Source organism: Cyphellophora attinorum (genome assembly GCF_001299255.1).
Source record: "Cyphellophora attinorum strain CBS 131958 chromosome Unknown Contig8, whole genome shotgun sequence".
Lineage (NCBI taxonomy): Eukaryota > Fungi > Ascomycota > Eurotiomycetes > Chaetothyriales > Cyphellophoraceae > Cyphellophora > Cyphellophora attinorum.
In genome coordinates this window covers 664879-688444 of record NW_017253236.1, presented here as the reverse complement: position 1 = coordinate 688444, position 23566 = coordinate 664879, and the positions used below count along the sequence as shown (strand labels likewise).

The 23566-nt window shown below is 54.1% G+C and overlaps 11 protein-coding genes across 11 annotated transcripts; 6 read left to right on the top strand and 5 right to left on the bottom strand.

The window, feature by feature from the left end:
• Positions 1 to 704: 704 nt before the first annotated feature.
• AB675_5567 (putative HC-toxin efflux carrier TOXA) lies at positions 705 to 2604 on the top strand (the record flags this gene model as incomplete). The annotated part of the gene is made up of 3 exons (XM_018145788.1): positions 705 to 1120; positions 1170 to 1501; positions 1550 to 2604. The coding sequence occupies 3 exons, from the start codon at positions 705 to 707 to the stop codon at positions 2602 to 2604; spliced, it is 1803 nt and encodes a 600-aa protein (XP_018001889.1).
• Positions 2605 to 2682: 78 nt separating this feature from the next.
• On the bottom strand, positions 2683 to 4988 carry AB675_5566 (Exocyst complex component sec6; the record flags this gene model as incomplete). The annotated part of the gene is made up of 2 exons (XM_018145787.1): positions 2683 to 3131; positions 3188 to 4988. 2 exons carry the CDS (start codon positions 4986 to 4988, stop codon positions 2683 to 2685), a joined length of 2250 nt encoding a protein of 749 aa, XP_018001755.1.
• A 300-nt stretch (positions 4989 to 5288) lies between these two features.
• On the top strand, positions 5289 to 5720 carry AB675_5565 (54S ribosomal protein L33, mitochondrial; the record flags this gene model as incomplete). Its single annotated transcript, XM_018145786.1, has 1 exon — positions 5289 to 5720. The coding sequence occupies one exon, from the start codon at positions 5289 to 5291 to the stop codon at positions 5718 to 5720; it is 432 nt and encodes a 143-aa protein (XP_018002094.1).
• Positions 5721 to 5740: 20 nt separating this feature from the next.
• AB675_5564 (Trans-2,3-dihydro-3-hydroxyanthranilate isomerase) lies at positions 5741 to 6711 on the bottom strand (the record flags this gene model as incomplete). The annotated part of the gene is made up of 2 exons (XM_018145785.1): positions 5741 to 6130; positions 6181 to 6711. The coding sequence occupies 2 exons, from the start codon at positions 6709 to 6711 to the stop codon at positions 5741 to 5743; spliced, it is 921 nt and encodes a 306-aa protein (XP_018002078.1).
• Positions 6712 to 7065: 354 nt separating this feature from the next.
• AB675_5563 (Frataxin-like protein) lies at positions 7066 to 7854 on the top strand (the record flags this gene model as incomplete). Its single annotated transcript, XM_018145784.1, has 2 exons — positions 7066 to 7491; positions 7552 to 7854. 2 exons carry the CDS (start codon positions 7066 to 7068, stop codon positions 7852 to 7854), a joined length of 729 nt encoding a protein of 242 aa, XP_018001914.1.
• Positions 7855 to 9541: 1687 nt separating this feature from the next.
• AB675_5562 (uncharacterized protein) lies at positions 9542 to 10724 on the top strand (the record flags this gene model as incomplete). The annotated part of the gene is made up of 3 exons (XM_018145783.1): positions 9542 to 10231; positions 10275 to 10438; positions 10496 to 10724. The coding sequence occupies 3 exons, from the start codon at positions 9542 to 9544 to the stop codon at positions 10722 to 10724; spliced, it is 1083 nt and encodes a 360-aa protein (XP_018001805.1).
• Positions 10725 to 11439: 715 nt separating this feature from the next.
• AB675_5561 (uncharacterized protein) lies at positions 11440 to 12363 on the top strand (the record flags this gene model as incomplete). The annotated part of the gene is made up of 2 exons (XM_018145782.1): positions 11440 to 11736; positions 11821 to 12363. 2 exons carry the CDS (start codon positions 11440 to 11442, stop codon positions 12361 to 12363), a joined length of 840 nt encoding a protein of 279 aa, XP_018001866.1.
• A 1032-nt stretch (positions 12364 to 13395) lies between these two features.
• Positions 13396 to 14295, top strand: AB675_5560 (uncharacterized protein; the record flags this gene model as incomplete). Its single annotated transcript, XM_018145781.1, has 3 exons — positions 13396 to 13596; positions 13764 to 13874; positions 13957 to 14295. 3 exons carry the CDS (start codon positions 13396 to 13398, stop codon positions 14293 to 14295), a joined length of 651 nt encoding a protein of 216 aa, XP_018002129.1.
• Positions 14296 to 16694: 2399 nt separating this feature from the next.
• On the bottom strand, positions 16695 to 18809 carry AB675_5559 (uncharacterized protein; the record flags this gene model as incomplete). Its single annotated transcript, XM_018145779.1, has 1 exon — positions 16695 to 18809. The coding sequence occupies one exon, from the start codon at positions 18807 to 18809 to the stop codon at positions 16695 to 16697; it is 2115 nt and encodes a 704-aa protein (XP_018001857.1).
• Positions 18810 to 19953: 1144 nt separating this feature from the next.
• AB675_5558 (uncharacterized protein) lies at positions 19954 to 20634 on the bottom strand (the record flags this gene model as incomplete). Its single annotated transcript, XM_018145778.1, has 1 exon — positions 19954 to 20634. One exon carries the CDS (start codon positions 20632 to 20634, stop codon positions 19954 to 19956), a length of 681 nt encoding a protein of 226 aa, XP_018001978.1.
• A 515-nt stretch (positions 20635 to 21149) lies between these two features.
• Positions 21150 to 23037, bottom strand: AB675_5557 (Aromatic amino acid aminotransferase C56E4.03; the record flags this gene model as incomplete). The annotated part of the gene is made up of 2 exons (XM_018145777.1): positions 21150 to 21182; positions 21232 to 23037. 2 exons carry the CDS (start codon positions 23035 to 23037, stop codon positions 21150 to 21152), a joined length of 1839 nt encoding a protein of 612 aa, XP_018002164.1.
• Positions 23038 to 23566: the final 529 nt, after the last annotated feature.

Below are 23566 nucleotides of genomic sequence, written 5' to 3'. Positions count from 1 at the left end.
GGACAACTGATCTGCTTGGCAGGCGTTCATGAGACCAGTCAACAGCGGGCCTGTGCCTCGAGGGAGACGAACTACAAGAAACCGACCCAATGAGTCTGTAGTCGACAGACGGCGACAGCGGAATTGAGCTGAGTTCTAACACCTGCCTATTCCGCTGGATCATAAAGAGCAGAAATTCGTGGACCGGCTGAGAACGACCCTGTGCCTCTCTCGACCTCCGTATCTGAAGCTACAAAAACTACCTCACATGGCAATAACTTGGAGGCCACAGACGACGAACTCTGCGGCGATATCAAGCCGGATTACGAGAATTACGACCACGACGCACGACCCCTGCTCATCTTCTCCCTGTTCCGCTAGACCACAATGGGAAAAGTGAACGAAAAGCTTTTGTTACACCCCGGATAGAAGACCAATAACCGGGGGTTCTCCAGAACTCCCTTGTCGATCGCCTGCTGCTCGTTGTCGACTTTCAAGTCGAAGCGAGGGCCCGGGCTTTTTCGAATTCTTGTAAAGCACTCGATTCGCCCAATTTGCTAGTAACGGCGTCACTTCGTGATCAGCGATTTCTCTCTAGCCGTTCTGTGCTCGGATCCTATGGTTTCCGAAATGCCTTGTTACTACCTTACATACATAACGCATATCTCTCCGCATGTGCTGCAACTTTGAGAGTAACCACCATCGCATCGCGTACACATACTAATATGAAGCTCCCGTGGTCGAAAAGTGCCGCTGATACAAAACCCTCTACAGCAGACTCTTCGCCTGCGTCAGAGGTTGATGCGATCAACAAGGAGACAGGTCAATCAAGTACAGAAAAGCCGACTGCAGATGAGCCAATAACAGAAGCACCAGCCGCGGAGACGGTAGAGACACCGAACAACAAGACAGAAACTTTGAATCCAAACACCGAGACAACCACGTCCGAAGCTGAACGAACACCTTCCAATGCTGCTTCAGAAGCCGAAGATGAGTCGAAGTACGTCAAGGGTGTGCCTCTGGCATTTTTAGTGCTCGGCCTGTGCCTGACCACGTTTGTCATCGCACTCGACAACACAATTATTGCGACCGCCATTCCTCGCATCACTTCCGTCTTCAACTCGCTTGACGATGTAGGCTGGTACGTATGGTTGCGCCAACTGCCAGTGGTGGTACTGAAAGCTCTATAGGTACGGCTCAAGCTATTTGCTGACAACGACCTCGCTGCAGCCATCATTTGGTAAGGTCTATGGCTATTTTAACATCAAATGGACCTACATGATTGCACTTGCCATCTTTGAACTTGGTTCCGTGATCTGCGGAGCCGCGGTCAGCTCGCCTATGCTCATCGTTGGCCGTGCCGTGGCCGGCGTTGGCGCGGCAGGCCTGTTCTCTGGCGGCATGACCATCATTGGGTACAGCGTGCCGCTCCGCAGACGGCCCATTTTCATCGGTCTCGTCTCTTCAATGTTTGGCATTGCCTCTGTTGTCGGCCCAATACTAGGAGGAGCCTTTACTGACCGTAGGTCTCCCCTGGGCTAACAAAGCAGACTCGGCTAACAATAACCAGGCGTATCATGGCGCTGGTGCTTCTACATCAACCTCCCAATCGGCGCCATCTCCCTCATCGTCGTCTTCTTCTTCTTCAGCAATCCCGAACGCGAGAACTCCACTTTAAACCTCAAGCAGAAAATCGGCCAGATCGATCTGATCGGCGCCTTCTTCCTCATCACCGCAATCGTCTGCCTCCTCCTAGCCCTCCAATGGGGCGGCGTCACCTACTCCTGGAAGAACTCCAAGGTCTGGGGCTGTCTCCTCGGCTTCTTCCTCCTCATCTCCACCTTCACCGCAATCCAACTCTACAAGGGCGAAACGGCAACCATCCCACCGCGAATCTTGCTCAAGCAGCGCACAGTCCTCGCCTGCGCAGTCTTCTCAGTCTTCCTCTCTATGGCGCTGTACACGCACATCTACTACCTCCCCTTCTACTTCCAAGCTGTCAAGGGCACCACGGCTGAAGGCTCCGGCATACGCACGATCCCCTATCTCGTCAGCAACACCCTGTTCTCGATCATCGTCGGCGGCACGATAACGGTCATGGGCTTCTACGTCCCCTTCCTCTATTTCGGCTCGGTTCTCTTCACGATTGGTGCCGGGCTGATCTACACCCTCAAAGTCCACTCCTCTGCGGGCCAATGGATCGGCTACCAGATCCTCGCTGGAGGCGGGAGCGGGACGTGCGTGCAGATCCCCTTCATTGCGGTGCAGGTCGTGCTCTCGAAGAAGGACATGCCTGTCGGCAACGGCATAGCTATCTTCTTCAATAGCTTGGGTGGCGCCATCAGCATTAGTATCGCGCAGAATATCTTCGCGAATAGTTTGGTGAACGAGATACCAAAGTATGCGCCCGGATTGGATCCGCAGATCTTGCTTATGGCGGGCGCGACGAATATCAGGAAGGTGGTGCCGGAGGTGTTGCTGCCGGCTGTGCTGATGGGATACAACAAGGCGATCACGAATGCGTATATCCTCAGCATCGCGTGTGGTGGGATGGCGGCGTTGTGTAGTGTGCTTTTTGAGTGGAAGAGTGTCAAGGGGAAGAATCTGATGGCGGGTGGTGCTTGACTTTGCTCATACAATAGGGCTCGGGCGCTCTACTACAGGTATACAATCAAAGCATTGCTAAATGTGAATGACTGTCGCTCATTTAACCTTCCCCATCACACTCTCCACTCCCCGTTCCCCATACGTGCCCGCCGCGGCCCTCTTCACCCCAGCGACCATGTTCCGATCGCAATCGTCCCGCGTCTTCAACACCCCCTCCACCCAACTCAACTGCAGATCCCAAAACTCGGCTTTGAATTGTGTGTATACATCCACCACCCCACTCTTCTCTGTCTCAAGTAACCTGACCGTGAAATTCACGCACTTCCACCTCGGCTTAATGGTTTCCTGGAAGGATTCAGGGAATTTCTCGAAAAAGGAGAAGGCGCTGAGGACATCGTCGCGAAATTTTGCGGCGAAGGGGTCGGAGCGCCGGAATTTGACGGATTTGTTGGTGCGGAGGGCGGTGAGGTAGGCGATCAGAAGAGCGTCGGAGAGCTCTTCGATCAGGATGTCGAGTAAAGAGGGGTGCAGGACGAGGGAGTAGTCTGAGATGTAGTCGTCGAAGGTGGTGGTGATGCGGGACATGGCGGGTTGGTCGTACCATTGGTGGGGACGAAGAAGTCGGCCATGATGGCGCGGAAGTCTACGGCGAAGATCAGGCTGACGAAGCGGTTTATACAGTGGGTTGAGAGGTCGACGTAGCCGTCGCGGATGGATTCGAGTTCGGTGGTGCCGTTTGTGGATAGGAATTTTTGGGATGGTGGGGTGGGCAGGTGGGTGAAGTCTTCTTTGAAGCGGGAGAGGTAGCCGACTTGGGCGGTCGGGTCGGTCGGGTCGGCGGTGGGAGTGTCGTCGATGCAGGCGATTTGGTCGTTTGCGATGGCGAGGAGCCAGTCTTGGAAGTGGTTGAGGGTTTCGAGGATTTCTGGGGTTGGAGATTGGAATTTGGTGGACTCTTCGGTGACAAGGCGTTCCCATTGTTGTTGGCGGGATTTGAGGGCAGAGAACATGGCGGAGACGACCCCTTCGACGACATCCTCGCGCTCGGAGTTGCCGGCGGCTTCGAGTTGTTCGTGCAGCATGCGCCACATGTCGCCCATGGTTTTGGTCTTGAAGCGGCCGTCGGCGTCTTGCTCGATGGCGTCGGTGGAGCGGGCGAGAAAGGCTTTGCGGTCGTTGATGTACATGCGATCGATCCAAGAGACGAGGGCTTTGGTGATGATGTTGCGATACTCGCGGACGAGGTCTTGCTCGCGGTTGTCGACGACGTGGGGCTTCAGGTCGGATTGGGGGACACCGAGCTTGTCGAGCTTGCGGTAGTAGACTTCGACGTAGTGGACTATGCCGAGCATGTTGGGTGGGCGAAGTTCGGGAGAGTCGACGTATGAGAGGAGGAAGTCGTGCATGGCTTTGTGGTATATGTTGACGTAGGTGTTGAATATCTTCCATTTCTTGGGGAAGAGGGTTTGCATGCCCTGCTTGACGACGAAGAGGTTGTTGAAGAACCATTTGGTGTATTTTTCGAGTTTTGACGGGTCGTCGTCGAAGTCCTGGCGGGTTTGCTCGAGCATATTGTTGGCTACGGCTTCTATGGCTTGGAGGAACTTCTCCTTGTAGCCACGAATCGTCTTGGGTCCAATAGTGAAGGATGTGAATTTGCTAACTAGATCTTGATGGTCCTTCTGGGCGTCCTGTAGAGCTCGCACTCGATCGTCGTTCTTCTCCTCTGATGCAATGACAATGGCTAGCCGCACGACAGTGCCGTTGAGGTCGTTCTGAACGAAGTCGATCAAGCGCATACAGATGAAGCCGATGTGCTCGTCGAATAAATCAATGACCGCTTCCAGTGGCTGGAACCAGTCGGTGAGGGTCTGTTCCAGGCTGCTATCCCTGGCCCTCCGTATTTGGTCGAGTGCTTCGTCTCTGAAGTCTCGCAGCCTTGTGAGTCGCATATGTGCTTCTAACAAGTTGGCCTGGTTCTCTGGATCCTGCTCATCATCCTCCAGTAATTGTTGTACATAGGCGCAATCCCTCTCGAAGGTGTCCAAGCCGGCTTGCATAGCACGTGTGGCCTCGAAGTTGCGGTGTACCTTTGCGAGATAGTCAATCTGAGGGAAGTTCTTCCGTATCGACTGTGCTTGTTCACATAAGTCGTGTATGCTCTTCATTTCCTCCTTGATCTGGCCGACCAGCTTCTGGCCCTCGGACAAGGTGGACATGCCATTTTGCGTCGTCTCTAGATGATCCTTTAGACCCTCGCGTAGTCGAGAGTCAATGTCTGCCTTCTTGCGCGCAACGTCGGCCTTCAGACTTGTGATCTTCTCAAGATCGTCCGCCGTCCGGAGTAGTTCGTTGATCTGGGGAACGGATAGGCTCGTGTCCGCAGCAGTTTTGGTTGACATATTGTGCGCATAGGCGTCAAGACCGCAGGATTCCAAGCTATCCAGCCAGCGGCTCTAGCGCTCCCTTTGATCCATCGGCCACTTCCCAACGTTCGAGCCCGAGGGCTTGCCTCACTTGCTGTCGATGGCGTCGATTTGATGGTCCGTTTGGTTGTATTTCTTGCTGCTGCAAGTGTCTACTGGGACGGGGATGAGTGTATTGGACTTGTACAGGTGTACTGCGTGTTGCGGAGTTGGGTGGCCGTTCGTATTTAGTTGTGACAGACGGGAGTCATTGCAGTGGTCCTTGAGCGTCGCTCCATGAATGCGGACTGGCGGCGCTCCGCGGCCAAATTCTACGGCGGTGCACAGACGCCGCTTTCACCGAAAGACGAATGCTCTCAAAAAGTAATCATCGCGACAGCTTTCTTCGGTGTCTTCTCTATTTCAAAGTGCTCGACATCAGCCATGGCATACTTCCGCATCACACTGATACGCTCAGCCATCGGTCTACCAGCGAAATCGTCGAATGTTCTCAAAGCGCTTGGACTGCGGAAGCGTATGGCGACAGTCTTCCATCCCGTATCTCCCGATGTCGCGGGTCAACTCATGAAGGTCAAAGAGTTGATCGCCGTGAAAGAGGTGGACCAGCCTATGACAAAGGCCGAAGTACATATGGAGCGCAAGCCGGATCCAGGCTTCTACGTCGAGTCAAGAGCTGCAGACAGATTGAAGGCAGCCAACGAGACCTGATAAACATGGATTATTTGAAACTATGGCACGGTGATGTTGCCTTCCATAATCTCAACGGCAGTGCCGTTCAACACGACCTTCTCGACCTTGCCGGCGCCATCAAGAGAGACATCGACTCCAATGACACTTTTGCGTCCGATCTCAACGCCCTGCGTCAACTCGAACTTATGCAACTTCTGCTGTGTGTTCCGAAGTTTGGGATGATGCTTTGAAAGGTACACCGACAGCGTTGCCGACGCAGATCCAGTTGCGGGGTCCTCCAGGTGGTCAAGGATCATGCGAGTACGAATCATCCTCGTGCGAATTCCAGTCGTGCCGTCCGCAGCACCTTCACCCGTAACATGGTAGAAGAACAGGCCGGCCACACCAGTGGAAGCGTACTCAGGAGTCAGACCTTCCCTCGGCAGAGACTTGTATCCTGCCTTAACGGCTGCGAGCGCTCGAGAGATGACAGCTCAACCAGACAGAACGTCATGCCTTTAACAATGGACACAATCGGCGCTGAGTTGAGGAATGATTTCGTGACGTCCTCCTGGACGCCGATGGCGTGAAGTCCGCGAATGTCGAGCGAGGTGCTGTGCAGGTGGCTGTCATGAGGAATCTCAGCAGAGGCCGCCCCGGACGATGTGTCGTATTTCCAAGGGATGAGGCCGGCTTTGCATTTCAATTTGCCTTCAATGACACCACCGGATCCGGTCGCCTGCAGCGAGCGGCCGAGATAGCAGATGGTACCAATGGTCGGATGGCCAGCAAAGGGGATCTCAGATGTGGTAATGAAAATGTCAAATGTCCATTCAGAAGTCCGGTAGCTCTCCTCACTTTCGTGCAATATGACTGTCTCGGAGAGGTTGAACTCGAATGCAATCTTCTGCTTCTGGTCCTGTGTCAACTTCTGGGACTTGGGAAGCCGGACCAAGCCCAGTGGGTTCCCCTCGTAGGCTTTGGTTGTGAAGACATCTGTAGTGACGAATTGAAGCTTGGTGGGTGCCATCTTCAATGTATGCGAGGCAACTTGGACGCACTTTACTTGTGCAAAAGCAGCCCTGACTTATATGGCACGCCCTCGGTCGACGTTGGTCTCTCCAAAGTGACTCACAAACCTACCTGAAGTCTTGGTAGGAACGAAGTTGAGGCGCCCTTTGAAGCAAAGAACTCTGCCCCACTTTTATGATGCCAGCGAAGTCGCGACTTTTCAATTTACGTGATTGTTCGGAGACTAGACTGCAGGTGCACCTGCACTTGCATCTGGCTGGCCACCAACTTGCGAATACGCAGCAATAGCAATCCACCACATCGCTATAGTAGCTACGTGAGAGCTCTGGCCCGAGCTTCAAGTTCGCAGAAGATGTCCCGAGCTACAGCAACAGTTCGGTCGCTGCGACGTATTCTTAGCCGCATGCACGAGCGGACAGTCACTGCACCAGAGAAGGCTCACTTCACTTCGCTGGCTCTGGTCCGATTCACCTGTCCTCAGACACCTTCATCACGCTCAGCGGCAGCTCACTCGCACCCCACATCCTCGGCATCGAACTCATCTGCAAATCCTCGCTTCCTCACAACAACCGCTCGTTTACACAAGGGCCTACGACCAGAGACCTCTGACCCAGCACCACCAAATCCCGAGGCGCAGACCACAGCCTCCGCCGCAGACGAACCAACGCCGCTCGACAACGAGACCTATCATGAGCTCTCCGATGACTACCTCGACCGTCTGGTCTCTGCACTTGAAGAGAAGGCCGAGGCCAATGCCGAATACGACGTTGAATACAGTGTATGTTCCTCCCCATCTCGTAATAGCGTGAAGTTGTGGTAACTGACATACTCGTCTTAGGCTGGCGTTCTAAAATGTGAAACACCTCAAGGCACATGGGTCATCAACAAGCAACCACCAAATAAGCAAATCTGGCTGTCGAGTCCCCTTTCCGGTCCCAAACGTTACGACTATCAAGCTCCTGGCGCTGGGCAGGATGCGAAGGAGGGCACAGATGCTGCATCCTTGAGTGTCGATGTTGAGGGCAAGATCACGGACTACGATCACGGAGGCAGGTGGGTCTACCTGAGGGATGGCTCAGGGCTGAGCGAATTGCTGAAGAACGAACTCGAGCTCGACGTGCCAAAGTCATTGGATGGCTGACTTGAGGCTCATGGAGAAAGATCCCCAGCGGCTCTCTGCTTCATCACCCGACAGCTCGCCAGCGACTATCAATTCTCCCTCAGACACACCTGACACCTCGGACAAAGACTCACCAAGGTTGCCGGTCCTCCCAGTGCCCTTCATCCTCTAGCGCAAGCACTACCACCACTCTGTCAAGGCTGAGAAGCCTGACCTTCACAACAATGACATCTCTGTCATGCTTGGATAGCAGTGGAATGCTGAGCCAGAGAATGTCAAGGCTGAGTATCGAACACGTGCACAAACGATCAAGGAACAGCAAAGTACACTCTGGGAATAACATACATGGCATCTGCTATGGGATGCAAAACCAAGCTTCCGACATGGAATTTGCTGGTTCTGGCAGGGAGCCGATAGCCTGGAATGAGCAAGGGCCGGTCTCCGATGACTTTTGCAAAGCTGCCAAGGGAGATCTTTCCGCAATGCGAAGCAAGCTGCACTGTCACTGGCTTACAAGGGAATCTAAGCTCTGTGGAACATGGTTTCCTACGTTGGTGGGAAGGCTGGTGCGGATGAGGGCACTGAGATGCTGCGCCGACACGATTGCGCTCCAGGAGATGGCGCGTACGGTCGCGAATAAGTGGCATCTACGAGAAAGACCGGCGCCGAAATTCGATAGGCGACGTGAATCACGAGGTCCGTTAGTCGTCGAATCTTCGAACCGGCATTGTGTCGTTATCCATCCCGAAAGGCAAGCCTGTCAGATCATCAATGCTACCTCTCAAGTACGGCTCATGGTCTGGATTGCCATGAAGAAGCTGCCGAGAAAGCCGCCATCAGTTCACAGCTTGTTCCCGTGGGCCGAGCAATAGCACTGTGTTAGCCGTCGCTGGCCATGCTAGTGCTTGGTGGCAGTGGCAGAATGAAGTCGAGCGTACTGGCCATCTGCGCACTTGATGGCACACTCGAGTGGCAGGTCGGTCGCGCTGTGTCGCTACTTAAGCGCGACTGCGTTGTCATCCGTCAGCAGGTCTTCCAGGTTATGCCTTTCCGCCCGCCAAGCGCGGTCCGGCGAACTGGTCGCCTCGCAGCTTCGTGTTCGGGTAGCTCCATGGGTATGGCATCGTGTTTGATATACGATACGCCCGGAAGGGCAGCTCGACCAGTCATGCACAGACACAATAACCAAAAGTGTCCACCTATAACCTCTTTCATAAGCTGGGTAACTGCCCAGTTGACAACTTTCTTAGGTAACACGCCGCCCACTAGTATGGATTGAGCCCGGATTACCGCTTCGGGTAGTGAGAACCACTCGCTTTGTGGAATGGAGAAATCTAAATACCATACTCAAGAGCTTGTTGCGAGATCTATAATTCGTGGCGACCTGCGCTTGCGAGGGCACCAGCAACGTCCACACATGCATAATCCTTCTCAAAGTGCATCAAGGTTCTGGCAATTCGTCCCGTTCGAGTTATTTCGTGCCAAAATGGGTAGGCACAAGCTATATACACTTTGCCCCTCTGGCTACAAGCGCGACGTGACGTTGTCGAAAGTTTGTCTCCAGCTTCGAATGTCGTGCATGTATATCCGTATATAGTGTACTTGCTGCTGCTGCGCTGATGAGACTCCGCTTTAGAGTACCATCCCGTTAGATAGCTACGAGCGCGGAGCAGTATAGATCTTCCCGAATAATTCGCAACATACAACCATGGGCTCGTCGACAGCATCGTCCAACAAGCTCCTCGTCCTCATCGGCTCCGGGCCCGGCATCGGCACAGCAACCGCTTCCCTATTCGCCTCAAAGGGCTTCAACATTGCGCTCCTCTCGCGCAACGCCGAGCGCCTCAAGCAGGATGTCCAGACCGTCCAGTCCGCAGCATCATCCGACAAATCGGTCAAAGTCGAGTCCTTCGCCGTCGACGTAGCAGACCACACCGCCCTCAAATCCACCCTCGACAAAGTCGCAGATTCTCTCGGATCTCCCGAAATAGTGATCTACAACGCCGCGCGCGTCGGCCCCAGCCAATTTGGGGAGTTCACCGCCGATGAACTGCTCCAGGATTTCAAGGTCATTAATGTGGGGATCTATGCTGCTGCCGTCTGGGCTCTGCCGCATCTAGCGGAGAGTGCTAAACAGGGTGGAAAGGCGTCCTTCTTCCTCTCCGCCAGTGGTATTCGGCAGCAGCCGTTGAACCCGTTCTTTTCATTGTCGATGCAGAAGGCGGCACAGTGTAATTTTTTGAAGTCGTTTGATCAGATTGCTGGTCCACAGGGCGTGCATGTGGCGTGGTTGGATATCAATGGGATCGTGAGTCCTGAGGATAAGTATTGTTCGCCGAAGTTGGTGGCGGAACAGCATTGGAGGCTGTACCAGCAGGAGAGGGCGCAGTGGGAGCATGTAGGCACGCTGGGGAGTTTGCAGGAACTGGCTAAGGCAGTAGGGATCGAATGGCAGGATTACCAATGATGAGCAGTATGAGGGCAAGGAGGCCGAGGAGGGTGAGAGCGTCTGGGCTGCGCTCGATGAGCCTGTGGGTGTTGAGGATGATGTTGGTGTTGACCCTGTCGTTGGCGAAGATATTGATGATGAGTCGGAGCAGAAGAAGTCTGTGCATGTCGTGCTAGCCGTAGCGTAGAATGCAGTGCTGACCTGGCTCTCCAGGAGCAGGGTCGCCGGTGTTCCAACAGTACAAGTCGTGATCGGCGCGTTGGTGGTGTTGGGATCGTCGGAGCAGCAGCGGATGTTCTCGAAGCACATCTCGCCCCTCTCCGTTCCGTTAGGGCCCTCCTGTCCAGTTAGCGGCTGCGAGACGTCAATCATGAGGCCTTTGCAGCAGTATATCGTCCAGTCCAGCAGGATGACTTCTGCACCACACTCGAATGGGTCGTAGCCAGAGGATGCCCAGAAGGGACGGTCGCCAGTCATCAATGGTGCTGAACATGTTCCGCTATATGGGAATGACGGGAGACCATCGGTACCGGTGGCTGTGCTCGCATCGCTGGTGATGGTTGCCGAAGGGATCCCGTTGGTATCGCAGGGAACGCTGGGTTCTACGACGGTGTCGGTTTGGATGCTGAAGACGATGTCGCTTTCCGCGGTTGTGGTTGCGGCACACGCTGTTGGTGCGGCTGCCATGACGCTCCTGCCCTCTCAGTACAGATTGTAGCCCCTGGAGACCAGCGCAGATGCCTTGCCAGTAGTATATGTACATGCAAAGACAACGCCGTCGAGTTTACCTACATCGCTCGAGCAACGTTCAGGCTACCGCGTTTGAGCCCCTATACTGCAGTTTGAAGCGAGAAACAGCCGCCCGCCTAACTGCATCCTTCGTTAGCTTCCCCAGGTTGCCCCCAGTGACGACGTTTGACCACAACCCGCCCCGAGGAGGACCCTTATGAACACATACGTCTGCTTCAAGCACGGGGAGAAGTCGAAAAGCTTCCATCATCGTCCTCTCCAAGCTCGTTCCTGTCGCTGTCATCTTCTCTTTTTGATACACTTCTTTCACAGCTTCGTTTGCTGCGCACTTGTTCTAGGTTCCTTTCCCTCTTACCTATTTGCGTTCTCCGTTCCGGTCGCAGCCGCCTTCCGACCGACTTTCGAAGATGCGCGTCATCCCCCTCCTCGCCCTCTCGGGCGCCGCCATGACGCAGCAGCCCGGCGTGATGGAAAAAATGAGCGCCTGGACATCGAACTTCGGCGCGCAAATCTTCAACGCCTTTCCCTATGGCCTCGATGCCGGTGCGAGCGCGGTTGCCGCACAAGTGGTGCAACCGCTGAACATGCAGAACTGGAAGGCTCATCTGTGGCCAAAGAGCCCGCCCGAGGAGTGGATGGTTTTCATGACGGGCGGGAACAAGACTTGTTTCGGCCGTTGCGAGCATGCTGAGGCGACATGGAATGTACGTCTATCTCTTCTACTTCTGAACCACTATGCTAGCTGTGTGCTGTTCAGATGCTAACGTGTGTGTCCGTGCGTCTCATAGAAATCCGTCGCATACCTCTCCGCACTGCCCAAGTCATCTTCGTCCGAACCGCCTCTGCGGCTCGGGTCCGTCGACTGCGAACAGAACGAGATCCTCTGCACGGCCTGGTCCGCCGGCGTCCCCGCTATTTGGCACTTCTATCCCAACCCGTCTGGAGCTACCGATCTTCGCATAATCCGATTCAATGCCAGCTCCGTCTCAACCACAAACATGACGTCCGTCCCCTCGAAAACCGACTCCCGCTATCTGAAATATACACCCTACGAGGGGTGGCTGCATCCCATCGACGGGAGTGTCCAGAAATTCGGGCTGACGGTGCCCTTTGGATACGGGCTGTGGCTGATGGGTGCTTTGCCGAGCTGGCTCATGATGCTGGTGGTCAGCTTTGCGAGCAGGCAGATCATGAATCGGAGGATGGGCGACACCATGGGCGGAGGGCTCGGCGCGGGTCCGCGACCTGCTGCAGGTGGTGCTGCGCCACCTCCGGCTGCCGCGCCAAAGGCTGCGAGTCCGGCTGGCAAGGCAGGAAAGAAGAAGAGGTGAGGAACGAGAGGGTTTCACCACGGCAAGACCATCAGGAATTGCATGTTGGGCTGCACCTGTGAACACGTATGCGATGCGCGGGTTGCGATTGGGCAGTGAGGCAGCAGGACAACCTGTGCCACAATTGGGCAAATTGGATAGCACTTCTGCCGGACGGCAGCTGCGTGAGCCTGGAATTGAAAGGGAAACGCGGATTCGTGTAATGTCTAAAAGGTTCAGGTTAAGTATGTACAGTCACCTACAGCAAGAATCACAGTGATAGATGGTCTTCGTCGTATCAACGGCAAGTACACTGGTCAGTAGGTATTGAAGAGAATCAATGGTATCCCAAAAGGCACCTACCTGCGGCTGGAATGAGCAATGCCAAGACACATGTCGAAAGGCATAACGGTTGCCGGTCTCTCGTGTTGTGATTTCAGCTTCATCGTACTTTATCCTCCGGCTCGTATGCGTCAATCTTGACGCCGCAGGACTTTTCGTCGACTTCCAAAGCGCGCCCGTATGTTCAGTGGCACCGTTCCATTGGCTTCTCGAACAACTCATGCAAAGTCGGTAGCTACTCGGTCCGCTCGTGCATCACAACCTTGGAAACTACGAGGTGCCGAGACACAGTACCTGCATTTGGATACTCGACGCTTGTGCGGAAGGCGCAGCCTTCTCTGCGGAAGCTGCATACAGAACAGCACCGGGTGGCAGCCGCTGTGTGGCTAGGAACAGGTAGGTCCGGGGCCAGATGAAACGGTGCGATCAAGACCGTTGGTCTTGGCTGCCACTCCGCCCCATTAGAAGGCGACACGACCCCTGTCAGGCGTTCTATATGTGTACACAGGAGCGAAATTGGTCGAATTGGCAACACCAACAGAACATAGATGTATATGAACCGTGCTCGCCGTCGTGCGTCTGGCGTGAGGTGCCGCCTCAGCATTTCCTACGCTTCACTCCCACCGAAAGCAGAGGTATTTCGCCTCAACAAGACCTCACAGCTCATCAGGACAACATCTGCGCATCGTCCACTCAAGCAAGCTGTCCAAGATGAAGAACGCAATCGTCTCGACCATCGCGGCCGCCTTGCTTGCCGCTAGATTCACACGCGCACAAGACACCGTCCTGTCAACAGCGGCATTGCCCACAGATACACAAAGTGAAACGTTACCCTTGGCCACCCAGACTCCATCGACCACATTTCTTAGCAGTACCATCACCTCAAGCGCGAGCTTGACGAGATCGACGGATGTGAACCTATACATCCTGGGAGAAGCTGGATTCTCTGCGGCAGATATAGATGGCTATATGGCTCCGTGGTTTCTGCGGTGAGTAAACCCAGACGGCCAAATCAGAGCCCAAATCTTAACCGCGTGATATATAAGTCCTCAGATCATGGCTGACTTGCTTTCTAACAGAATGACGCCGCGACAACATATTTCGTCGAACTAGCCTCCCCACCAGATGCGCAGACTCTGGCAGAGTTCGAGTCTGAGCAATTCACTTTGGTTAATGGCCCTTCCACTTTTGTAAGTTGCCATTACCTCGCGGAGGAGGACCTCAGTGGATCATGCGTGCCTAACTCCACTGCAACGTGACTGACTGTGATAGGCCTTCGATCTCGACGGCGATATCGCAAGCACATCCATCTCCATGAACATCAAATGCCAAGTGACCAGAGCCGACAAGGACTATGACTGTCAAATCACCGCAGCCGTGGACGGTATTACCGAAAGCAGCAATGTTGCGATTCCGACCAAGTCGCTGGATTGGCAGACCTTCTCGGCGACCGTCACGGCCGGACAGGAACTCATGAGTCTCCCTACTGCCGAGCCTGGTGCTGGAGCGAGTGAGAGTGGGAGCTCGAGTGAGAATGGCGTCTCGCGGGCATCTGTCAGTGCTGCCGCGGCTCTGTTGGTGGCAGCTGTTGGTTTGCTGTTCGCTTGGTGATCCGGCGGACCATCAGAGATGGCCCTGGCGTGTTGCAGCTGCTTACGGGATCAGGACAAGTGCAAATGGTGTCTTCATCTCGTCGTTTTGTCGATCTTAGCCTAGGCGCTTACGATGTGTTTTCCAGGTATTTGAGATTGCTGCTCAATCCCTCCGACCTCTTGATCTATTGCTTTCTGTCTTTCGGTGCTAGCGTTATCCTCGATGAGTGCTGAAAGAATTACTGGCGGCCTCGCAACTCTTTGGAGCCGTGATGACACTGTTGTGCCAGGAGCGATGTCCGAAGGCCCGCAGAGGCTGCCATGATAGGGTAGATCGAGAAGCCCGGTCGCGGCGTCGGAATGGCTGCGCCATTCAAATTCTCACACCAGACTCTACGAATCTGACGGCTGCCACTGGCTAATTGGACACTTCATCTCGGCTTTGGTTGATCTTCCGAAGGCGCTTCGGGCCCAGCATCGGCAGCTCCTTTGCAGACATCGCAGAAGCGCTTGCTAGTTCGCATATGCGATGAAAATGCATGTGCAGCCAATAGACAATCCAACCACCAAGCCTTCAGTCTGACTTCCACCGAACCTACTACCCGAGAACCGTACAACTGGCGATCATGTCAAGCATGCTCTTTTCGACCTCTACTCGGCTCACACAGCGGCTTTATGCAGACACACTGTGTCGCGGCCTCCCCTCAATCAAAGTATCAGGGACACAGAGACCGTCACTGGGTGCGTGCAACGGACAACTCGTACTGGGAGTAGAGGATTATGTCGGGTCAGGTAGGTCTGCGAGGTTTGGAACCGATGGCTGAGCCAGCCGTCAGGTGAGGCTAAATTTGACCCTTGTGGCGTGCTTCAGCTCTGCTTTCGTCCAGGTCCCACTTTTGTGTATGGTTGTGATATTGCTCCAGGGCTTGTTGGACTCGGTCTGAGAGGGCTGGCTGTAAAGCGAGGGCGTTTGCTGGGCTAGGGAAGCTGCCCAAACGTCGATCGCTCATGCGTTTGTTATCGTAAGGACGGAAGTGAGGTCCGGTCGATCAGCTTCCACTAAGAGGTAGGTGGAGGCTGGAATGCCGGCTCTAATTCGCCCTGGTCGAGTTTTTGACCTGGACCAAGGTGTATGTAGCATGATCAGGCAGTGTCTCATGATTGACCAGCACACACCGATGGCAAGGGAGCAGAATTGCATGAAATATGATGGCTAGCTGGGGGATGGATGATGCAGTGGTTCGAAAGTTTGGTGCTTACAAGAACGATGCAGAAGTATGAGAAGCTGCAGCAGGACTCACAGGAAGGGAAGGAACCATGGCACTGAGCAAGAGGGGCGCATCAACCTCCCTGGGAAAGAACAAATGTCCCTCCCACCTGCCATCTCGCCCGATACAGCTCCTGCTCCTCGTGGCTTGGGCATCAAGGTCTTCGATGTGCCCGGCGGAATATTCTTTGGCAAGAACGATGCCTGGACTTCACCTTCAACAACTATCGCCTACTAGAATCGCGAGACTTCGTCGGCTCGTCAGAAGACGGCGGATGGTCTGATCAAGCGCCTACCGCCATAGCACTTACGTCGCCAGATACGCCCTCTTCCCCACCAGCTCCGTCAATTTCAGGCTCAAAGACATCCTAATCTTCGACACAGACCCACCCACCATCCTCAGCGACTCCCTCCGCGCCTTCCACGCCGGAATCTCGCCACCTTCTCCTTCCGCGTCCAGCTTCTCGAGGACCTTGTCGACTAGATCGTCGAGGGTTGAGCGCCGAGTGGGACGAGACAAAGTGACCGGTTGTGGAGGTCACAGCTGTGGCAATGCCGAAGCAGGATAGTTGCGATGACAGCGTTGTTCTATGACTCGGGTGTGGCGTGTAATTCCTGGCACAGTTGGAAGGAGCACCAGACATTGAGGAGTGTGCAGCGGGCGAGGAGGCAGGTGTATGCGGAGTCGAGGAAGACGAGGTTGCGGAGGAATGGGAAGGAGGCGGAGACTAGGGAGCCGAGGGGTTTGAGGGGAGTTCCGGTTGGTGCTTGACGTGGGAACAGTGGCGAGGGAGAGATTGAAAGATGTGTACGCCGAGCCCTTCGGATGCAAGCCGAGACTTGTGATGCGTCGATTGTGTTCCTGTAGTAGAGTAACCCGATACCTATCGCACAAGCAAGCTTGAGCACCATTCGCCATCAAATTTTTTTCCTGAACCCTCCTCCATACAAAAAGCACATTACACAACGATGCCACTCCACCACACGCATTGTCATCTAGAGAGGTACTCCGTGGGAGCACGTAATGTGGACATGCCAACACAAGTCCAACTGTAAGCCTTGCATATTGAAAATTCCGGGCGGCCAATTCCATTCGAACTCAGATGATGCCTACAGACCGTCCGGACGTTCCTTCTCGTGCTCGTCACTCCTCAGTTGTCAGCACCCCCTCCTGGCGCAGTCGTCGCCGCTCTGCTACCTTCTCGCGGTCGATTCATTTCTTGCTCCTTGAGCACTGCATCCTCACTGAGCTCAGTCCCCGCTCCTTCCACATCCACGTCCTCCATTCCACTTGAGTCGCTTACTGGATCCTCCATCACGGCCACATCTTCACCATCACCATCACCATTCGCAGCTGCGTCTCGACTCAGCGGACCAGCTGGCGTAAGGTCTTCTTGATCACTGCCGTCACAGGTTGACCGCTTTGAACCCGATCGACGAGGACAGATCAAGCGGATGATCAACTTGTTGGCTGAGCTGAGGCAGTCTTTGACTTTGCGGAATTGTGTGAGTTTGATGCCACATCGGCGGTTGTTGTCGTTGCTGCTGAGTGAGGAGGACTCAACATGCGAGGAGTTGTTCGGTGACGAGAATGGATTTTGGCCATCGTTCTCGTTTGTGCTTGAGTTGTTGGTATAAGCGCTGTGCTGAGGTCGGCGGCATACATTTGATAGCGTGCCTTGCACTTGGCTGTTCGGACCCTCAATGGCGCTGAAATCGACCAGCTCCGGCTCCGTGCGGTGGGCAGAAGGAGAATATGGGACGAATGCTCTTCCTCTTCCTCTCCCTCGCCAGACGCCTCGACCTCGATCTCCGTTCCCACCTCCTCGACCTCTACCGCCGTCTCCGTGCCCACGACCTGCAAGCCCATCTCCGCGTCCTCGATCTCTCCCAGCGCTTCTCGGTGGCGTAGACACCGGATTCTGACTGTTGGTCCTACTGCTCGGAGTCGTAGGGCCAGCACCTGTGGTGGCGTTGTTGTCTTGAATGCTTGCACTTGCTAGGTCATCTTCGATGCCTGTCGTTGCTGTGGAGACCGTGCGATCGTCAGCAGGACTGCTGTTAGGAGGTAAGGCATTATTGACAGCGTTGTTCTGGTTGTTCTGGTTGTTCTGGTTGTTCTGGCGATTCTGATTGTTCTGGCGATTCTGATTGTTCTTGCGATTCTGGTTGTTCTGGCCGTTCTGATTATTTTGGCTGTTCCGGGCGTTCTGACCGTTCTGATCGCTCCCGATACCGCCTCCTAGTCCTCTACGGCGCGCTCGGCTACTTCCTTGCGGCAGGTTCAGATCAGCGTCGTGAGCGGTATAGCCCTGATTGTTCTGATTTTGTTTAGCCTCCCTCTCCGCTCGATTTATCGCTTGCAACGCCTCAAATGCTGGCTCGACTTCTGGGTACAAGCGTCGGATCATATCGTGATCCTCAACTGTAATACCGCGTATGAGTACCTCCTGGAGTTGCTTCACGTTGTCAATGATGCGATCGTACAGCGTCTTCTTCTCCGGATAGAATGGTTTCCGTGTAGACATGAGTGTTGTGGCCCGATAATTGGCGAGTTTGATGAAGTCCAGATCGTGAGCATTGTTGAATACGTCGTCATACAAGCAGCCATACAAATCCTCGAAGACTGTTTCCCAAACGGCCTGTGCTCGACGTGGCATACGATCTTCGACATGGACTCCGATGTCGAGCAGGAGATTCGCGTCGCATAGACAGTCGCCATTGTGTACTTCTGCGTTCGTCTGGTCGATTGTGGCTTGATTGGCTCGTACCCCACGATGCGTCCGCAGATACGTGAGTAGGTTGCGGTATCTGATCAGCTTGAGCTTGTGGACGGCACATTGCATGACGTTGTACGTGCTATCGTCGATCACGTGGAAGTATGCATCATCGCCAGAGTCAGAGTCACGGTCGTGAAAGTGAACGTTCTCAAGGAGATGCATGACAGAATTGCTGGTGTCGTTGAGCATGCCTCTTAGTTGTGTCATCTCCGACTGGGTATCCATCAGTTGGCGGCTGAAATCTCCATGCGTAGCTTCGATCTCGATTCGAATCGGTCTGCCATTACCGGAGCCGGGATGGGTATTTCGATCTAAGCCCCAGAGGCGAACTTGCTGAAAGGTATCAGTAACAGAAGCGTCGAATCGGTCGAGCGTGCGTGCGAGTCGTGCGATAGCTACCTGGGCTTCTGAAAGCTGGCGGTTCACATCTTGCACGGTGACTTCGTCCGACCACTGGACGCTGGCCTCGGAATCTTCTGGATCCATGACGGTAGGAAGGTGTGATAGTGGGGAGCTCTGGTCCTTCTGATGGATGTCGCATGTTTAGTAGTTTCTGATGATGGGAGTCTGCCCAGCAGCGTGTTTGTAGCAACAATGATGTGGAAGGGCCGCGCCATGACTGGAATTGTGCCAATGGACGCTTCCAGATCAGTTGGCCCGTCTGCGTTGTGATAAAGAGGAGCCTTGTCAATGGTACAGTGCCAATAGAAGACACCAGACCGTGCTTGTCCACCATCTTTGGAACAAGGTCGTTGACCAGCGCAGAGTGAGAAGCAGGGTAATTCGAACAGTTGAGTTGGTGGAAGTTCTGAAAGTAAGTCACAGTGGCTAATAATGGCTTCGGCTCACCTCAGGGAGTCGTTTTTGCATTCCTTCCATCCTCGTTCGGACCACAATCGCCCCCGCCAAGTCGCCGTAAAGATAGTCACGCCTGCCACGTGAAGATTATGGGCTGGCGGGCTGTCCAAGTCCAGCGGTCTCACTGCCGTGAGAATACTTGGCCCAATTGCGAAGCTTGAGTCGCCTCTTGTGACCGTTGGAATCTGTCGCGGATGCATCAAATTCCCTTGAGGTTTTCTCGTCGACGGCCGATACGATTCGTGTCAGAAGTGTTTTCGTGTAGATCTATGTCCATCTGACCTGTATCGATCATCCACCAGGGACGAATGTTATTTGTTCCGTCATCAAGGACGGTGATCTCACCAGTATTTGGTCCTAACTCTGTCGATCCTGAAAGCTGCCCCAGCGCAACCTACTCCAGTATTGCGGTACACCTGTCGAGACGCCTTACACCTCCTGAATGCCATCCTTGCCATGTTACTTATCGTACACTGTGCTTATCTCTTCCTTGCCCTATCTATCCTTTTTCGCGCATGCTGTTCGACTCACGCCAGCTCCCTTTCACGCTAGCGACCGCGTACAAGAAAGGTATGTCGATGGCATTGATTGAGCCTTCCAAGTGTAAAGGCCTTCATCCTCGCCGACCTCTGATCGCACTCCCAGTGCTGCTAGCGTTGGTGAGTTCGGTGGTATCACTTCCCTGAGAGCGGCTGCTAGGACTGAGCTTGCGCCTCGCTGTTGTGAGAGCGTTGGCAAATGATCCTCGCACGGAAGTCTTGCCCGATGAAGTTTACCCTGCGTCAAGTTTGGCTAGGCGAGCTGCTTCTCTCTGCTGAGATTGGGTACCTGTCGTGATTTTCAGAAAATCCATCACGTTTCTTCTGGGTTTTGCCGGCGTCCCTGGAGACCCACGCCGAGGTAAAATCGAGTAAGAGTCTAGATCGATCTGTGAAGCCCAGTGATGGAGTTCGTGATTCGCCAGCTGGGCTGGACCTGCGATGCGTGCGACATTGTTCTGGTACCGATCAATGTCATCTATGAACGTCTCAAGTCCGTTGTGGCTCCTCGCAAGCTCCATCATCGCTGTAGCGCGATGGTTGGTGACTTGTAGAAAATCTGGATTGTGAATATGCTGCAAGACCGTACCGTAGTCGACGCCGTATAGTTCTTCGAACTTTGCCATCTCCCACGGGCTCGGAGTACCCGAAGTTAAACTGGCCCTCAAATGCATAGTGTAAGCGTCCAGTCTACAATTGGCATCATGGGTCACTGCATTGGCTTTCTTCTGTTCCTTGATGAGATCGTTCTGCTTGGGTTTGCCCATTCTCTTGTCGGTGTTCCGCTGATAGGTAAGAAAATTTCGCTTCCTGATTTTGTGCAACGCGTCAACGCACTCTCGGATTGCGTCCAGGGTGCTGTTCCCGATGTTGTGGGTAGATGTGTCGTTTCTCGAGCGTGAGGAACCAGACATTGTGGGTCGGAAGCGGTCGGTATTCACCCTTTCTCGTGGTCGTTTCGTTGAGGTCGACTCACGTATCATGCAGAGCCCTGACGATGGGCAAGTCGCTTCAAGCCCGCTAAACCGTTTGTGCTCGGCTTCCTTGAATGGCTCTCCGTCGCTGCCGTCAACGGATGCTGCTGATGATCCAAGACCTGCTTCTATGAGACGAGATGGAAGATAGCGGGAGAAATTAGAAGAATAAGGGGTCGAGAAGCACAAAAACCTCGAGAGTACTTTATACTTGACCAACTCCTGGACTAAACGAGTCGCGATGGTCGTCGCTGGTTTGCAAGCAACAGAATACTCCGGACAACAACCATATGAAAACAGCGTATGGAAAGAGAACGACCGTGAGGGCGTCCAACGAATGAAACGTCGACAAGCCGCAAGCCAAAGCCAGCCAGGGAGCGAACCAGTCGATAGAAAACCATCTATTTATTCGGAATGTATACAGTGTGCGCTCGAATTAAGCGTCATCTCAGTGGTCAGCAAAGAGTTGGATTGATCGCGTACTGCGCCTGTTTAAGATCAGCACGACTACCGGGTTCGGAGCATGCATGAACTCACCTGTGACATCGCCATAGCCTCGGCCTCGCTTGGCGGCGCTGGAGCTGCCAGCTCATCAAGCAATTCCTGGACCTGCTTCGCGTCTAGCTTCCAGAAATCACGAGCAGACTCCACGAAGTTTTCTGAACTCGACTTCACGATAGCTTCGTCAACTGCTGCAAAGCAAAGTCTGAAGTACTGCCACGCGCTCTCCTCGCTGACGGCTGGTGAAGGCGCAAACATCTGTCCTGGCGCAGCAAGAACTCTGTACTTTGGCTTCGTCTGGAAAAGCCAGAAGGCGCGACTCAGATCCGGCCCGGTAAAGTTATGTGCTCCCACTAGATGAGGCTCCGTGTATAGTGGATGCGTATCGAAATGGCAGCGAAGCCAAAGGAACATGCCGGCCATGGGGTAGTTGAAATCATAGATCTGTGTCTTGGACACCTCCTCGAACCCTTCAGAATTCGTTGATTGTCGGACGAGGTAGCGCCCCTCCTCCAACGCAGAAGCCATCGTCTGCATCCGTCGCTCGTAGTTGCCTCGAAGGCCTTCTAGCCAACGCACCCAGCCATCAACTTTCCATCCAGATCCATCCTTTGAGCCACCTTTTCCAGGATCATCCGCGGTGTCTGAGGGTCCTGCAAGCAGTTCCGCAATCACGGATTGAACAAACCCTGACGGCTGTTGGGTAGATGTCTCTGTGATGCGCTGAATGGTCTCGACCACCTTGGGCTGGGCTGTCAACCACCCCAGACGGGCTCCAGGGGCTACACACTTCGAGAAAGTGTCCATGCGGATGACCCGGCCATCGACATCTATCGATAGGTATGACGGCACGAGCGAGTCGAGGAACTCATAACCGGATGATTTGCCGCCGCTGGCAGTGTTGTAGTTGTACGGCTCCAGAGGGTGATTTTCCGAGACAGCATGACCTCTTGCTTTGAGAGAAAGCTCGTTGGCAGAGGGAAATTGCAGGAACCAGTATGGATCATCCTCGGCTATGAGTACATCGTACTTCTGACAGATCGCATAGATCTCCTTCCGTCGCTTCACAGAAAGTAAGCCTGATGTAGGATTTTGGCCCATTGTGACTGTGTAGATGATATGGGGACGCTTGCCGCGATAGACGTCCCAGTTGTCCAGGACGTCAGCCAGACCACCTGGTCCGTGTGCAAGCATGCCCTCGTCGTCGATCTTGACAGTCACGACGTTGAGGCCCCGCGGAGCTGCAGTCTGAATGGCATTCATGTAAGCAAACTCTTCGCATAACACTCCTTCACGATCTCTGATCCAGTCCCGTTCTTCGTCCCAGATATTCGTGAAACATTCCAGAATCTTGCTGAAGCCATCGGTCGAGCCACACGTCAAGATCACTTCCGCGCCGCCCTCATAGGGAATGTTCGGGTGCATGTTGATCTGCACGAAACCTCGGACAAAGCTGTACAGAGATGGATATCCTTGCGCGGTGCCATACTGCAGTGCCGTCGACAGATCAATCTTATGTAGGACGTCTTTCTCAGCAGAGTCGTGAGGTACAAGCAAGTGCGCAGCTTCTGGACCTTTCTTGTGAGCCCTGGCATTCGGAGGATCGACTGGGTCGTTGGGAGTGGGTTTGAACCGGTTAGGTAGAGCCACTCCTGCTTCAAGGGTGTCGAATGGGAAGTAGGAGGAAAACGGCATGCCTCCAGCTAGGTTCTGTATGCCGGGGATCTGAAAGTACTTGTAAAATGCTTTGACCCTGCTGGGCGCTCTTCTGTTGGTGGTCCGCGAAAAGTAATGTGACACATCTTGTGGCGGCGACTTGCCTGTATTCGTTGAGCCTTCCATGATGTGGGTTTCTGAGCTCAAACGCTCACGTCAAGAGGGATGTGAGTTAGCAGGACAACAATATAAAGTCAAAGACAGTCCAGAAACGAGAGCAGGAACGAGCAGCCTCTCGCAAGAACATCAAGGGCGTGGGCCGCCCTATGTTGCATGCGGGACATGATGTACACGACTTTTGGGTAGGCCGGGGTACGCGCATCTCCATCCGCTATCTTCGACCGTTCCGAGCGGTGGAAACGAAGAAATACTGGCCGAGGAAAGAGCACCGACCAATCATGCAAGTACCGACTGCCGTCTTATCGGCGACATCAGTGAGTGCGGAATAGTAATCGCCATCATATCAGAAGGAAGCATGATCGCTACAGGTAACATCGAGGAACAGGCGACGTTCATATAGTCTCAACATCAGACACGTGGAACCCGACCCTGATATCTGCTGATGCCATGTTTGCCTAAGTAAAGCCCGAGGACTGAGTGAGCGCAGAGAGTGCGAGCAATACGGTGTGCGGAGCGCTCGCGCTGGCTCATCGTC